This window comes from Monodelphis domestica, chromosome 1 (genome assembly GCF_027887165.1).
Source record: "Monodelphis domestica isolate mMonDom1 chromosome 1, mMonDom1.pri, whole genome shotgun sequence".
NCBI lineage: Eukaryota > Metazoa > Chordata > Mammalia > Didelphimorphia > Didelphidae > Monodelphis > Monodelphis domestica.
This window is the reverse complement of record NC_077227.1, coordinates 551,808,632-551,824,774: the sequence shown is the minus strand read 5'-3', so window position 1 is coordinate 551,824,774 and position 16,143 is coordinate 551,808,632. Positions and strand designations below refer to the sequence as shown.

General features: G+C 35.7%; 1 protein-coding gene across 6 annotated transcripts in view; it reads left to right on the top strand.

Annotated features, from left to right (window-relative positions):
- SNTG2 (syntrophin gamma 2) overlaps positions 1-16,143 on the top strand; it is a 771,339-nt gene that overhangs the window by 623,776 nt on the left and 131,420 nt on the right. Inside the window, exon 15 of one of the 6 annotated variants that reach the window (XM_007476201.3) lies at positions 8,086-16,039. The exons of the other annotated variants lie outside the window; for them this stretch is intronic. Within the exon in view, the coding sequence (XP_007476263.2) occupies positions 8,086-8,109 (24 nt within the window). The 3' untranslated portion in view covers positions 8,110-16,039. Of the gene's footprint in view, positions 1-8,085; positions 16,040-16,143 lie in introns of those variants that run through there. 6 annotated transcript variants of the gene reach the window in all.

Here is a 16,143-nt window from a genome sequence, read left to right as displayed (position 1 = left end):
GTCTAGTTTTAGTTGTGTGGCGAGTGTTTTGTAGTTGTGTTCATATAGTTCCTGTGTTTGTCTTGGGAGATAGATTCCTAGGTATTTTATTTTGTCTAAGGTGATTTTGAATGGGATTTCTCTTTCTAGTTCTTGCTGCTGAGCTGTGTTGGAGATATATAGAAAAGCTGATGATTTATGTGGGTTTATTTTGTATCCTGCAACTTTGCTAAAGTTGTTGATTATTTCAATTAGCTTTTTGGTTGAATCTCTAGGATTCTTTAAGTAGACCATCATGTCATCCGCAAAGAGTGATAACTTGGTCTCCTCCTTGCCTATTCTGATGCCTTCAATTCCTTTATCTTCTCTAATTGCTACTGCTAGTGTTTCTAGTACAATGTCAAATAGTAGAGGTGATAATGGGCATCCTTGTTTCACTCCTGATCTTATTGGGAATGAATCTAGTTTATCCCCATTGCAGATGATATTAGCTGTTGGTTTTAGATATATACTGTTTATTATTTTTAGGAATGACCCTTCTATTCCTATGCTTTCTAGTGTTTTTAATAGGAATGGGTGTTGTATTTTATCAAAGGCTTTTTCTGCATCTATTGAGATAATCATGTGGTTCTTGCTAGTTTGCTTGTTGATGTGGTCAATTATGTGGATGGTTTTCCTAATGTTGAACCAGCCCTGCATCCCTGGTATGAATCCTACTTGATCATGGTGAATGATCCTTCTGATCACTTGCTGGAGTCTTTTTGCTAGTATCCTATTTAAAATTTTTGCATCTATATTCATTAGGGAGATTGGTCTATAGTTTTCTTTCTCTGTTTTTGACCTGCCTGGTTTTGGAATCAGTACCATGTTTGTGTCGTAAAAGGAGTTTGGTAGAACTCCCTCTTTGCTTATTATGTCAAATAGTTTGTATAGTATTGGGGTTAATTGTTCTCTGAATGTTTGATAGAATTCACAGGTGAATCCATCAGGCCCTGGGGATTTTTTCTTAGGAAGTTCTTTGATGGCTTGATGGATTTCAATTTCTGATATGGGATTATTTAAGAATTCTATTTCCTCTTCTGTTAGTCTAGGCAGTTTGTATTTTTGTATATATTCATCCATTTCTCCTAAATTGGTGTATTTATTGCCATATAATTGGGCAAAGTAATTTCTAATGATTGCCTTAATTTCCTCCTCATTGGAGGTGCTGTCCCCCTTTTCATCTTTAATGCTGTGAATTTGCTTTTCTTCCTTCCTTTTTTTAATTAGATTGACCAGTACTTTGTCTATTTTGTTTGTTTTTTCAAAGTACCAGCTTCTTGTCTTATTTATTAAATCAATAGTTCTATCACTTTCGATTTTATTAATTTCTCCCTTAATTTTTAGGATTTCTAATTTGGTTTTCTGCTGGGGGTTTTTAATTTGATCGCTTTCGAGTTTTTTCAATTGCATTTCCAATTGATTGATCTCTGCTCTCCCTTGTTTGTTAATATGAGCTTTCAGGGATATGAATTTGCCTCTGATTACCGCTTTGGCTGCATCCCAAAAGGTTTGAAAGGATGTTTCGCCATTGTCATTTTCCTTGATGAAATTATTAATTGTTTCTATGATTTCTTCTTTAGCTAAACGGTTTTGGAGTATCATATTGTTTAATTTCCAATTGGTTTTAGATTTGGTTTTCCATGTACCATTACTAATCATTATTTTTATTGCCTTGTGATCTGAGAAGGCTGCATTCATTATTTCTGCTTTTTTGCATTTGTGTGCTATGTTTCTGTGACCTAATGTATGGTCAATTTTTGTGAATGTGCCATGTGGTGCTGAGAAGAAGGTGTATTCCTTTTTATCCCTATTTATTTTTCTCCATATGTCTATTAATTCTAATTTTTCTAAGATTTCATTCACTTCTTTTACCTCTTTCTTATTTATTTTTTGATTTGATTTATCTAAATTTGATAATGGTTGGTTTAAGTCTCCCACTAGTATGGTTTTATTGTCTATTTCTTCCTTCAATTCTCCTAGTTTCTCCATTAGAAATTTGGGTGCTATATTATTTGGTGCATACATGTTGATTAATGATATTTCCTCATTGTCTAGAGTCCCTTTTAACAAAATATAATTACCTTCCCTATCCCTTTTGATCAGGTCTATTTTTGCATTGGCTTTATCAGATATCATGATTACCACTCCTGCCTTCTTTCTATCAGTTGAGGCCCAGAAGGTCTTACTCCATCCTTTAATTCTGACCTTGTGGGTGTCAACCCGCCTCATGTGTGTTTCTTGAAGACAACATATGGTAGGGTTTTGGATTCTAATCCATTCAGCTATTCGTCTACGTTTTATGGGTGAGTTCATCCCATTCACGTTCAAAGTTATGATTGTCATTTGTGGACTCCCTGGCATTTTGATTGCCTTCCCTAATTCTAACCTTTTCTTCTTCGGCTCTACCGTTTAGTCCAGTGATTTACTTTGAATCAGTCCCCCTTGTCCCCTCCCTTGATGTTTCCCTTTTTAGTCCCTCCCTTTTTGTTCCCTCCCCCTCCCCCCTCTCTTTCCCTCCCTTTTTGTTCTCCCTCTCCCCCTCCCCCCCTTGGTTTTCCCTTCTCCTTACCCTTGTTGGGTAAGATAGAATTCAAGATCCCAATGGATCTGGATGTTTTTCCCTCTCAGAGTTGATTTCCCTGAGATTGAGGTTTAAGTAACCCCCCCCCTCTCTTCCTCTCCTTCTTATAGGAGTTTTCTTCCCCTCCCCTTCCCCTGTGAATCTTTGTGTGAGAACCATTATTCTATTTGGTCTTTCTTTACCCCCTATTTATACATTACATTTTCCCCACATATTAGTATACATAGGTTGATATAAATGTAGTCCTTATAGAAGAGAGTTTGAGTAAAAGAAGATAACATTTTTCCCCTTTCCTTAATATTTACCTTTTCAGGTATTCCTTGCTCTTTGATTTTCGGTATCAAACTTTCCACAGAGCTCTGGTCTTTTCTTTGCAAAAAGTTGGAAGTCTTCTATTTTGTTGAATGCCCATACTCTCCCTTGGAAGTATATAGTCAGTTTTGCTGGGTAGCTGATTCTTGGTTGGAGACCCAGCTCTCTTGCCTTTCTGAAGATCATGTTCCATGCCTTACGATCATTCAGCGTAGAACTTGCAAGGTCTTGTGTGATCCTGATTGGCATTCCTTTATATCTAAATTGTCTTTTTCTGGCTTCCTGTAGGATTTTTTCTTTTGTTTGATAGCTTTGGAATTTGGCAATTACATTCCTGGGAGTTGTCTTTTGGGGGTTTAGTGTAGAAGGTGTTCTGTGAGCTCTGTCAGTGGATGTATTGCCCCCTTGTTCTAGGATCTCTGGGCAATTTTCTTTGATTATATCTTGTATCACCATGTCCAGTTTGGTGTTTATTTCTGGCTTTTCTGGGAGTCCAATTATTCTTAAATTTTCTCTTCTCCCCCTGTTTTCCAGATCTATCACCTTGTCGGTGAGATATTTTATGTTCTCTTCTAATTTCTTGGTGTTTTGGCTTTGCTTTATTAGTTCTTGCTTTAAAGCCTGGTTTTCTTTTACAGTTTGGTCAAACTGGTTTTGTAGATGCGTGAATTTCTTTTGCATCATTTCCCACTTTTCCTCCCAGAGGGCTTCCATCTTTTTGGTCCTTTCTGATTCAAATTCTTCATGGGTTTGTGGAGAGTTTCTATTTCCTTTGGAAGATTTTGGAGAATTTTCTTGTATATCTTCTTCTATCTGCTCTGTATTTTGTATTTTGGCTCCATAGAATGTGTCCAGAGTCGCCCCTTTCTTCTTATTTTTCTTGGTATTTTGGGGCTTCTGTGCTTCTGTGGAATTTGTCATCTCTGAACGTGGAGGATTGGCTTTTCTTGTCTTTGTCTGGTGATCAGTGGCTTTAGTCCTGGGCAGATGTTGGTTCTATGAGCGTTCCCTGGGTTAAACTGAATATGCCTCACTGGAACTGGAATGGAAGGGTCGGACCACGAGGCCACACTCTCCCCCTGGCTCGATTTCCGGAAGTTGCCTTCAGAATCCCTGGCCGTGAGGCTGTTTCGTCGGCCTGCGGGGGGATGGGCTGCCGCTTCCCCAAGCTCCGAGAGCACAGACTTTCACTGAGACTTGGATAGCAGGATCCAGCCCGTGAGGCTGTCTTGCCCGCCCTGAGGGTTGCTGTTGTTTTGACCAGCTCTCTGCAGCGGAGGCCCCAGGCAGTAACTTTCACCAGGACCGACAGGCTCTCTGCAGCGGAAGCCCCAGGCAGTAACTTTCACCCGGACTGGGACTTGGGTAGAAGACCCTGAGGGTTGTTGTTCCTCAGACCCTGCTCTCTGAGCCCGGCGCGGCTGCCGCTTCCGGGAGCCTTGGACTCTGCGCTCCTACCCCTGAGGTCCGAGGGATCTCGGGTTCTGGCTTTTAAGGGGAGCCGTACCTTTTGAACCGGGTCCAGGTCCAGGAGGAGGGTTCCCAGGGTCTGTGCTGTTGATCGTTTTGAATTTCGGCGCCTTAGGAGCTTCTAGTTTGAGATCGGTCGGGAAGGGTTTTCCGGAGATCTGAACTTCAGCTTTCTCTAAGCCGCCATCTTAACCGGAAGTCCCAGGATGACCATTTCTGAGAATGGCAGAAATGTCACGAAGCTGTGACATTCAAATATGAAAATATATGAGTGGTCTGTAAGACTTAAAACACTATAGAAATGCCAGCCTTTATTATCATGAGCTATCTATTTCCATTCTTTTTTCCCCCTATTGAACAAAATTTGCACATTCTCCCAGTCACTATAATGGCATTCTCCAGAGTCTAACCTTAGTTAATTGGAGATGTGATAAGGTCGATAAAATTGACGTAACTTTGTCCCTGAGGAGCATCCAGTTCAATTTGTTCTTTGTAGTAATAGTCCCAGTAGCACCAATAAGTTACCTTTTCATCATGCTTAATGGTTACAAAGCAAGCACATGTACTTACAAACACTTACATATATTCTCAATTGATTCTCACTTTTGAGATATAGAAGAATGAATGAATGAAAAAAAAAACATTTATTAAGTGCCTGCTGTGTCTACCACTATACTAAGTCCTGGAGAGACAAATAGAAAATCAAGATAGTCCATTATCTGAAGGAGCTCAAATTCTAGTTAGGGGAGATAATACACAGAGGAAAGTTCAGATGGAAAGGGCTAAAGGCCTTTAGAATTCAGTCACAGACTAGCTTACAAGACCTAAGACTCCCTTAGGAAGTACCATGAGGTCAGATATCAAGACACAGAATTACAGACAACATGGCAAAAGTGCAAATCCTGAGACAATTCTTTTATCCCCATTTTAAAGATGAAAAAAAAAAACTGAGACCTGGAGGAGGTAGGATTTAGATAATTATTAAAACCTTAAAGTAAAGAATAGGAACTGAAGACTTGGTATTCTGATTATAAATTCGTCCTTCATCCCAAACCACAGCAATCATTTAACATGTTCCTAAGATTATGTAAAAGCAGAAAGATTGTAAATCCCATATCTGATTCCAAGCCCTTTATAACCTAATTTCAGGGACAAAATAGAAATTAAATTTCCTTGAACAAATATTTCCTAAGTATCTACTGAGTAGGGCTTGGAAGTGTGCTTAAGAACTCAGAGGGATCCAAAGGACATCGAAATCAATTTAGCTTTACAATGGCATAAAACATGTGTTAGTAATTTGCCATTAATATTCTACATATTTGTTAAAGAATTGCTCAGAAGATGTGGTATTCTGGGGGTTAATATGGTAAAATTTGAGTTGTATTTTGAAGGTGATTCTTTTGAGTCATTTTGAATTTTGAGGAAATTGTTGAGAAACAGTAGAGCTGAAGAGAAAAAGTATCCCAAGCATGAACTTCCATGGACCATCTTTTCAAAATACCTGTGTCTAGGCAGCCAAAGAGCTAACTCCTCCAGGATAGACAAATATTCATTCCTATCTTGAAGTTGTCTGAAGATAAAAGCTATACAACCTCACTTAAGAGTACCTTCTAGTGAGAACACAGCCTGCAGAAGGTTGTATTGACTATCACTTTTTCATAACTTCTTGGACATTGTAGGCAAGCACCACCATAAAAGACAGTAGCCCATTATGTCAGTGTTCATCTGACCACCTGTTTATTGGATTTTTTTATACAATTCAAAATGTTAGTTTAGGGATAGTTTATTTTTACATCTTAGTGGTCATGAAGTCTTCCATTTTTGTCTAAATGTTCTAGGAAGTATCTTAATATATTGTAAAGGACCCTAGAATTAAAATCAAGACATCAATCAATGAAGCAACCAAAGAGGCATTTATTAATCACCTGTCAAAAATGACAGGTGCTGGAGGGTGGGGGAGAGATAATGAAATAAACTCTGACCCTAAGAAGAGATCATAAATATGTATAAGCATTTACAAAATAAATACAAGGTAATGGGACAGGGACAGGAGGGAACCAAGGTACTTTTAGCCTAGGAAGATCTGGAAAGTACTTTTGTAAATTTTGGCAGTTGGTCAGAAAGCTTTGAAAGAAATTGGGAACTATAAGAGAAGTTGTTTTCATTTCTAATTTTTCCACTAATCTAACTTGATGACTTTGGTAGTTATCAGAGGATGATTCCTAAGTTATTTCCATGCCTATAATTGGTTTTTCACTCATATTTTCATTCATTCAGCATTCAGTAACATTTTTAAGTTCCTTCTTCATGTGAGCCATTATACTAGATGCTGGAGAGCACCACTATTAAAACTGCTATAATCCCTGCTTTTACAGAACCTATATTTTCTTGGATAGAGAATTAGAACATGTATATAGAGAGATATGCTACTAGACAAAGAATGAGAAGGAATAATGAACCAAGAAATTATTCTAGATAAAATTAATGATAGAGTGAACACTCTAAACTGAATGAACTGGGTTAGAGTAAATGATTAGAGAAATCAAAGAAAGTCTCTGGAAGGAGTTTGTGCTTGTGCTAGAGCTTTGGAGCTGAATAATATTTGAATAAGAAAGGAAGGATAAAAGTCTTCTTTGTGAAAAAGAATGAAACATAAATTTGGTAGAAGAATTGGTCAAATAACTTGAATTTTGGATTTGCTACATGGGTCAAAGGAAGTTAATGTAGAATGTTGAGAAAAAAAGTAAAATGATGAAAATGGTGACAGCTAAAACAGTATGGTAAGTCAGTTCACAAGCTATACAACGATTTAAATGGAATGTCCAGAACCAAAACCAAAAATCACCTGAAACTGAATGCTGCACTATTCTAAGGATCAAGTCTATCTTCCAAGAAGAAATAAGGAAATATACCTCACTCCTTTATTTGCAGAGGTAGGGTTTTAGAGGTATGGAGCATTGGTTATATATTCTGATTTAATTGATCTGTTGTTCAGTTTTCTCCATGAAATTTTATTGACTTTCTTAAAAAATGTTTTGTTGTCAAAACGAATACACACACAATGTAGGAAGGAGGCAGGGATATATTTTAAAAATCAAGGTAAAATGAAAACAAAAGTACAATAATTTTTGAACTAAGTAAATTGGATGAAATTGTGTGTGTTCATATGCATGTGAAAAAGGTGAGACAATACACAACCTATTCTATCCTGACTCGAGGGCCAGCAATCTTCCCTACATAAAGCATTCTATCTCTTTAGATTAAATAAATTCAGTTTATATCTGATTGGCTCTAAATCTTCCTCTGTATCTCCTCTCAATGAATTTCATAGAAAAAAATTTAGCTATCTCATTATGATTTAGAAAAAAAAAAGAAGAAGAAATTAGGCTGAAGACCGATTAAATTTAAAGAGTAGTACAGATGGAGTCAGAAGATTTGGTTCAAATTTTGTCCCTGAAACACATTTGTATGATCTAAAGTACTTCATAAAACTCCATTTTGTTTCAGTTTCCTCAATTTATAATGAGGGAATTGGACTAGTGAGAGGGGTCCAACTTGTTATCCATAACTGCCAATAGTCTGTAAAACTAAGTGCCTCCAGATTAAAATGTAATTGGGAAACATTTAATATAATAAACAAATAGAATAGAATGTAGATGATATTAATTTTGGATTTTCAAAATCAATATATTGCCTCACAGAGAAAAGCTTCTATATGTGTTTGACACCACCGGTACATGATGTTTAAGGACTCTTTGAAGCCTATACTAAGCAGTGGTTACAAAAGTCAAAGGAATCAAGATAAATTGTACAGAAATAATAATAACAGCCATAATAAACTTCACATGTGTATGTATCTTTAGTTTTCAAAAAAGGTTTACAATTTATTTACTCATTTAATTTTCACTAAAATCATTTGTGATATTATTTATTCTTGTTGTACTTCTAAATAGAATATCTAAGCTCCTTGATGGCAGACAATGACATTCTTATTCATTATCATTTTACCTTTTTAGTCCTAATGCCTAGTATAATATGAGCATTAAAAGATCACCTCCTCTGGTGAGAGGTCTCTTTTTAGTGCTCCTGATCCATCCTTGATGTCTATCCGACACTCAGCTCCACTTGTGACTCCAAGAAGCTGTAGCGTGTGTAGTGGCCACATGGTGGTAAACATCTCAACACATGGGCTAACCAAGATGAGGGTAACCAAAAGGTCTCAGACCATTGGTGATTTAGAGGAGTGTCTAACCCAAGCATATGCAGACTCCCCCCCCCCCAAACCTTCCATGAAATGTGAGAATGAGAACAAATTGTTCCAACTGCCAGGAAGGCAACAGAAGCAGGTTCCCAGAATGTTCAGAACTTAATCAAACATCAAACATGTCTAATGCTGCACTCCAAGATGTTGCCAGGCATCCTAACTTTTGTCTTCCCACTGGTCTCTGGACCAAAGAGTAAGGCTGACAACTTTATGCAACTCTGCCTCACTTAAATCCAATTAATGGGTAAGTCAAGATATCACCACCCTGTGATGTTACTGGTTCTCTTAAAAAACAAAGGACAAATACTAACCACAAAAAAATCTTATATAAAGTGGGCAATTTGTAAATGTTTCTTGGATTCAGTTAGACTAAATCCATCCTCCTACTAAAAGTGTTCTTGCTTTCCTTAATTTTCCTAAAATATTTTGTCTAAATTTCTTTTTTATTCTTATATCTTTCTATCATGTATTGTGCTCACTTGGGTAACATGCATTATCCTACTATTAGACCAGTGGTTCTCAACCTTTCTAATGCCATAACCCCGCAATACAGTTCCTCATCTTGTGGTGACTGCAAACCAAAAAATTATTTTGGTGGCTACTTCAAAACTGTAATTTTGCTACAATTATGATTTGGAATGTAAATGCCTGATAAGCATTATGTATTCTCATTGCTATAAATTGAGAGGTTCAGAATCACTGTATTAGACTGTAAACTCCTAGATATCAGGGATTATCTTTGTATTCCTAACATATAGCCCTTTGCCCTACAAGAAGTAGGTATTTAGTGAATTAAATTACTCAGTGCAATTACATTATTTTTTTTAATTTCAATATCTCTTCCAGGAATAGTAATTCTATTAAGCTATTAAATCTGTGGTCCAAGGATTTAATGGCAAAAATAAAGCAGTGGCTCAAAGGATACAAATATTAATCTCAGATAATCTCTAAATTATTCAATGCTCTGTGCAAACCTTGTGCATATTATCATAGAATGCCATGTCAATCAGCTAATGCTGATACTTTAAAAGTAAATGTATTAATTGTCTTAGCATCACTAAATAACCCAGGCAAAGATGATATTGTGGGTGTCAGTGTTAGGTCCCTTTTTATTAATGCTTTGGATAAAGGCAGAATTCAATTGAATAAAATTTATTATTATAGTGAGCAGAGAATTAAAGATAGGATGTTTTGACAAACCCCATATAATCCACACCCTCCTATAATTTATAGTCTGTTTTTGAAGTAATATAGTTCTTACTAAAACAAAATAATATACTATGTCTATTAGAGAGATACCACCTCTGTCCCCATATACAAAAAAGTCCTTTTTAAGGCCTGAGAGGGAAAAGATCATTGCCAACCTGGGAAATAGAGTCTCCTTTTATGTGAAGTAAAACCTCATTTAACTGAAAACCAAACTAAGCATAGTCCTCAATTGACTATAGTTTTGCTGTCTCTCATTTTAAGGAAAAAGTTGTAAATTATAAGAAAACAAATATAGATCATGGATTCAATTAAAAATAACTGTTTCTAGGGAATTCCATGTCATTATTACACACTTAGGCTATTCCTCTAAACTCATGATGGCAAACCTATGGCACATGTACCAAAGAGGGCACCCAAAGCCTTCTCTGTGGGCATGTGTAATTACTAGGAAGGCAGAGATGCTGCTCCTTTTCCTCTTTCCACAGAGCTTGAGGACATTTTTTTTCACTTTACCTGTCCCTCTGCCCAGCAGCCCAATGGGAGCATTTCCTCCCCTGTCTGGGTAGGCAGGGCAAAACACTTGGTCTGGGTGTGGGAGGTAGGAAGGACAGCACACAATATGGGTGGAGCAGGTCACATAGTTTCTTAAAGGTTTACCATCACTGCTCTATACTTTCCACAGCTTCCTAAGAAGTTTTGAAAACTGATAGAACTGAAGAATCAAAGGCTTGGCTAGATACTTAATCATTGAATAATAAAAATAAAAGCTAACATCCATGTAACAGTTTAAATGGTTGTTATAAAAATTATTTACTACATTGTCTAAGTTGATCATCACACAACCCTGTTAGATAGGTACTATAATTATACCCATTTTATGATTAAAGAAACTGAGACTAAGAAAATTTTCAGTGACTTGTCCAGGGTTATAGAGCTTGTAAGCATCTTAGTAGAGTATGAGATGATTTTATGCATGTAAGATATACAATTTTTCATCCATAATCAAACAATAAGCATTCATTAAGTATTTACTGTGTATCAGGAATTATTTAAGGCACTTGAAATATAAGTACAATAAAAGGGGAAAATCTATCTCTGCAATACATCCTATCTTATCCAGCAGATTGTTCCATGATCATCATCATCTCTCTTATCTTCAGTCTCTCAAATTATTTCTTAATGTTTACAAAATGCCTGCATGTCCTTCACTCTCAAAAAATCCTCACTTGATCCATCCATCCCTGTTCATCATCATCTCATATGTCTCCTCTTTTTTGTGTCTAAACTCATTGAAAAGGTTCAAAAGATTATTCCACTTAGTTTTTCTCTTTCTTTTCCTTCTGACCTCATCACTGAATCAAAACTTCCCTCACTAAAATTACCAACAATCTCATTCAACAAATCGAATGGCATTTTCTTAGTCTTCATCCTTCCTGAAATTTTCCTCTTTGACTAGTCCTTCTCAGTTCCCTTTGCTGCATCTTCACCTAAATCACATATCTATTCTCTCTCTCTATTTCACTTAGTTATCTCATCAGTATCCATAGATTTAATTGTCATCTCCATGTGGATAATTCTCATATATATTTATCCAGCCCTCACCTCTCTGCTATCTTCTAGTCTCTCATTTCCAGTTGTCTATTTTATATCTAGATATTGATCTCAAACTCAGCATGTCCAAAATTTAACTCATTATCTTTCCCAAAAAAACACTCTCTTTTAAATAATTTACCTATTAGTCTTAGGAGAACTACCTTCCTCTCAGATACAAAGGCTAGCAATGTATCACCATCAAGTCTTCACTCTCTCTCACTTCCTATATTCAATCTATTGCCAAGGTCTTTTGAATTTTTCCTTCATTAGATCTCTTTTCTTCTCTGAGCCCTTGGGACATGCCCTCATGTCCCAATATTGCAATAGCCTCCTGGTAGTTCTCCCTACAACATACCTGTCCCTACTCCAGTCCATCTTCTACTCACAGAAGCAGCTAGACATAAAGAATAGAGTGATGACCCCAGAGTTAGGAAGTCCTAAGTTAAATTCCAATCTTAGGTAGAAAATCGATGTGTGACTCTGGGTAGTCACAAAATCTCCATCTACCTCAATTTCCTCTATAAAATGGTGATAATAATAGCATGTACCTTACAAGGCTCCGTTAGTATCAATTTAGATATTATTTGTAAAGCATTTTGCAAACCTTGAAGTATTATATGAATGGTAGCAAAGGGCTTAGCGTATGGTAGGATGTCTAATAAATATTTATCTGTTGAGTGACTAAAGGATTTTTTTTATATTCCAATAGGGGTAACAACATATATATATATATATATGTCTATAATATATATATATATGTATAATATGTATAGGTATACAACATAATTATGAAAGAGAATAAATACAAATGAGTATAAAGCATATAAATACAAATTATTTTGGAGTGGAATGCATTAACACAGGGAAGAAATAAGAGATTTTATCCAGAAGATGTTACTCAAATTACATCTTTGAGAATAAACAGAACTCTCTGAGGTGGAAAAAATAGGTAATGTATTCCAGTCATAGATTATGACCAGTACAGATAGGAGATGGAATACTTTTTATGAGGAACAAAAAGGATAGCTATGTTAGCTTGAATATTTCATGAGTAGTTGGGGTATAATGTCCAAATGAAGTAGAAAATAAGTTAGGTCCAGATTGTGAAAGGAATAAAAAGGAAAAAATAGAATTAAAAAAAAAGAAAAATGAATAAAAAGAAAAAAAATACATTTAAAAAAGGAATAACTTTTTATGTACAAAAAAGTTACTCTTTTCTCCTAGAAACAATAGTATTTGACTAGGTCATCATTTTGACAGCATGGAATAGCAATGAGGAAGCAGACAGTTGATGCAGATAATCAATTGGGAGACTTGAAATAATCTAGATGAGAGATGATGAGGACCAACACAAAGTAGTGGTTTTATGAGTGAAGAGAAAGGGCCAGATATGATAGTGGGAGTACATAGAGTAAAAGTTATACACTGATCAGATATCAAGAGTAAGGAAGAGGGAGGAATCAAGGATGATGGTGCCAAGATTACAAACCTAGAGACTGGAAAGATGGTGAATGGTGAAGTTTAGAAGAGAACACGAATGTGAAACCTTTTTAAAGTTCAGAAGACCTGGGCAACTCCACATTATTTCATACTTGTGGCCCAAATATGCATATACCAGATGTGAGTGCTTAACTTTCAATGTTAGCACACTCTTTAAAGGTCCTCTAGATTGAGAATAAAAAATCCTAAATTTGGGGAAAACATATGTTGAAAGATTCAGAAAACAGTAGATAAACTCCCATGGCAAAAATGCTATAGAAGAGGCTCATAGGAGAGGGATGAAAGATACGTTCTTAAATATATTTAAATGTTTTAATTATTAATATTCAAAAATGAAATTCTATATACAAATGGAAATAATTGAAATAAAGAAGAAAAACTGAGATTTGTTTGAAGATGTCAATATGCATGTGCAAGGAATTTACCCATCAACTGATAGTGAAGAAAAAAAATATAGATGATAGAAGCAAGGCTAGGGAATAAAAGATGAATATAAAAGAATAGTATCACTCTATAAAATTATAATAAAAAAATGCTAAATACCAAAATGATCTGTGAATGACTAGGGAAGCTACAGAGAACCAAAATAAATTTTATGCTATGTTGATAGAACAAGGTTAAAACAATGTAGCCTGTCTACTTGCAAGATCCATAATCCATAATCCATAATCCATAGAGAGAGAAGACAAAATTGATCAATTATCATTTTGCTTTTGTTTTCTCTTCAAAAGACACTGAGATCCCTAATTTACAAATGGTCTAAGGATATGCACATGCAATTTTCAGACAAAAAAATCAAAGCCATCAATAATAATATAAAATTGTTCTAAATCTCTCTTGATTAGAGAAATGCAAATTAAAAGAATTCTGAGGTACCATCTTGCACCTAACATATCAGCCAATATAGCAGTAAATGAAAGTGATAACTGTTGGAGGAGATGTGGTAAAAAGTAATGCATTATTGGTGGAGTTGTGAACTAATCCAACTATTTTGGAAGGGGATTTGGACCTATACCCAAAGGAGTACAAAACTGTGTATCTTTTGATCTGGTAATACCACTACTAGGTCTGTATCCCAAAGAAATTATAAAAAAGAGGAAATGACCTACGTGTACAAAAAGATTTATAGCTACTCTTTTTGTGGTGCCAAAAATTGGAAATTGAAGGAATGTCCATCAATTGGGGAATCTCTGAAAAAATTGTAGAACATGTTGGTAATAGAATACTATTGTGCTATAAGAAGTGATAAAGCAAGCTGATTTCAGATAAAGCTGGAAAGATCTGTGGAAACTGATGTAAAGTGAAATAAGCAGAATTGAGAGAACATTGTATATAGTCACAACAATATTGGGTGATTATCTGTGAAAACTTGGCTACTCTCAGCAATGCACAAATCTTGAATAATCCTGAAAGACTTATGATGGGTGCTATCCACCTACAGAGAGAGAACTGATGGAGTCATTTTTCACATCAATGTATTTATGATTTTATTTGGGGATTGTGGTTATATATGAATTTGCTCTTACAATGAACAATATGGGATTGTGCTTTGCATAAGAATAATTTTAAAAGACTCTGAGAGGGAGTCAGAGAGAGAGAGAGAGAGATCCATAGAAATCCATATACTCATCCATATATGTGAACTCTGATATTCATCTGAAAACAAAGTTCTCTTGAAAAGAAGTGGCATATGACCTAAAACCTTGATACAAGTAGAGTTTGAAGTCAAGAGATGGAATTTCAGATATGAGAAATAGTATATAGGTCACTGGTGATGATGATCAAGTATGGGGAAGGGTAAAATATAAGGTTAGAATTGAGAGAAGGGGAAAGGTGATGAAGGTTTATAATATCACTATTCTGCATTATTCATCTATTTCAGCTTCCACTCATCTTCACAAAGCAACATCTGCAAAACAGACAATATAGAAAATAGAAAAGCTATCCTTTTAAGTAAAGAAGTCAATTAGTGAAGGTCTGACAAAAGTATTTTGTTTTAAAGGTCAGAAGGAATGCTTACAAAATAACATACCACAGCTTAGAAGAAATTTAGCAAAATCATTCAGGGCTGACTACACTTACTATGAAACCGTGATAAACAAAGGCAAAGATATACTCCCTGAGACTCAGGAGTTTCTTCACTGCATGATAATTTCTAAGGGGAGTATGAATGATTAGGTAAAGGAAGGAAGAAATAGAGCTCAAACAGAATATAGGATAAGGATGACCAAAGATTTCTTTTAATGGACCATGACATCAGGGGAAAATTTCTCTGGAACTGAAAATCAAACTGGAAGGTTAGTGAGAAATATGCTTCCAATGCCTCATACAGGTACATATGGTTGCAAGGGGAAAAAAGATTTCAACAGTTATCTTCAGAATTGCCCTGAGAATAAGAGAATAATATCTATCCTTAATGTGGCCGAATGCAGTCTTGGCTCAATTTTACCTACTTAACAACAACCTGAGTTAATTAGATCTATTCTAATGACTCTTCTACTCAGGGATCAGCCAACAGCCCAGAGTTGCTGAATAGATTTGGCTGGTGATGTGCTAAAAAATAGGAGATGCAGATCTAGAAAGAAAGGGGACTCCTTTCTCTTGGATGACCCTATAACATTGAAATTATTCCTCTTTGTATTCAAAGTTCTCTGTTAATCAACTTCAACCAACCTATCTCCTATTATTCCTATTCTCATCATGAAAATTCTAGCCAAATTAGACAACTTGTCCATCTTCACGCTTTTCTGCTCTTCACAATTTAATAGTTCCTCCCTTTTAATTTCCAGGCTTCATTAAAAATCTATTTCAAATGTCACCTTCTCCATGAAGTCTTCCCTGCTGCTCTTGCAAAAAATGATCACTTATCCTTCTGAACTAATATAGCATTGTTTAACACATATTAAACTTCAGCGTTCTATCTTTAATTTTAGGTCAGTCCAGCAGTCAACCAGCACTTATTAAGTTTACTGTGTGCCCAGTACTGTGTGCCAAGTACTGAGGTTGCGAAGAAAGGCCAAAAAACAATGATAAATGCACAAAAAAACTAGTCCCTGTTGTTTTGTTTTATTTTTCTTTTGCAAAAGCCAATGATTTTACCAAGTTTCTCCATACTTAAATGAGTAGACCAACTCATTTGTTTGGCAGGAATCATAATCTATTAATGAGTCTATTGTCAAATATTTTTGGATAA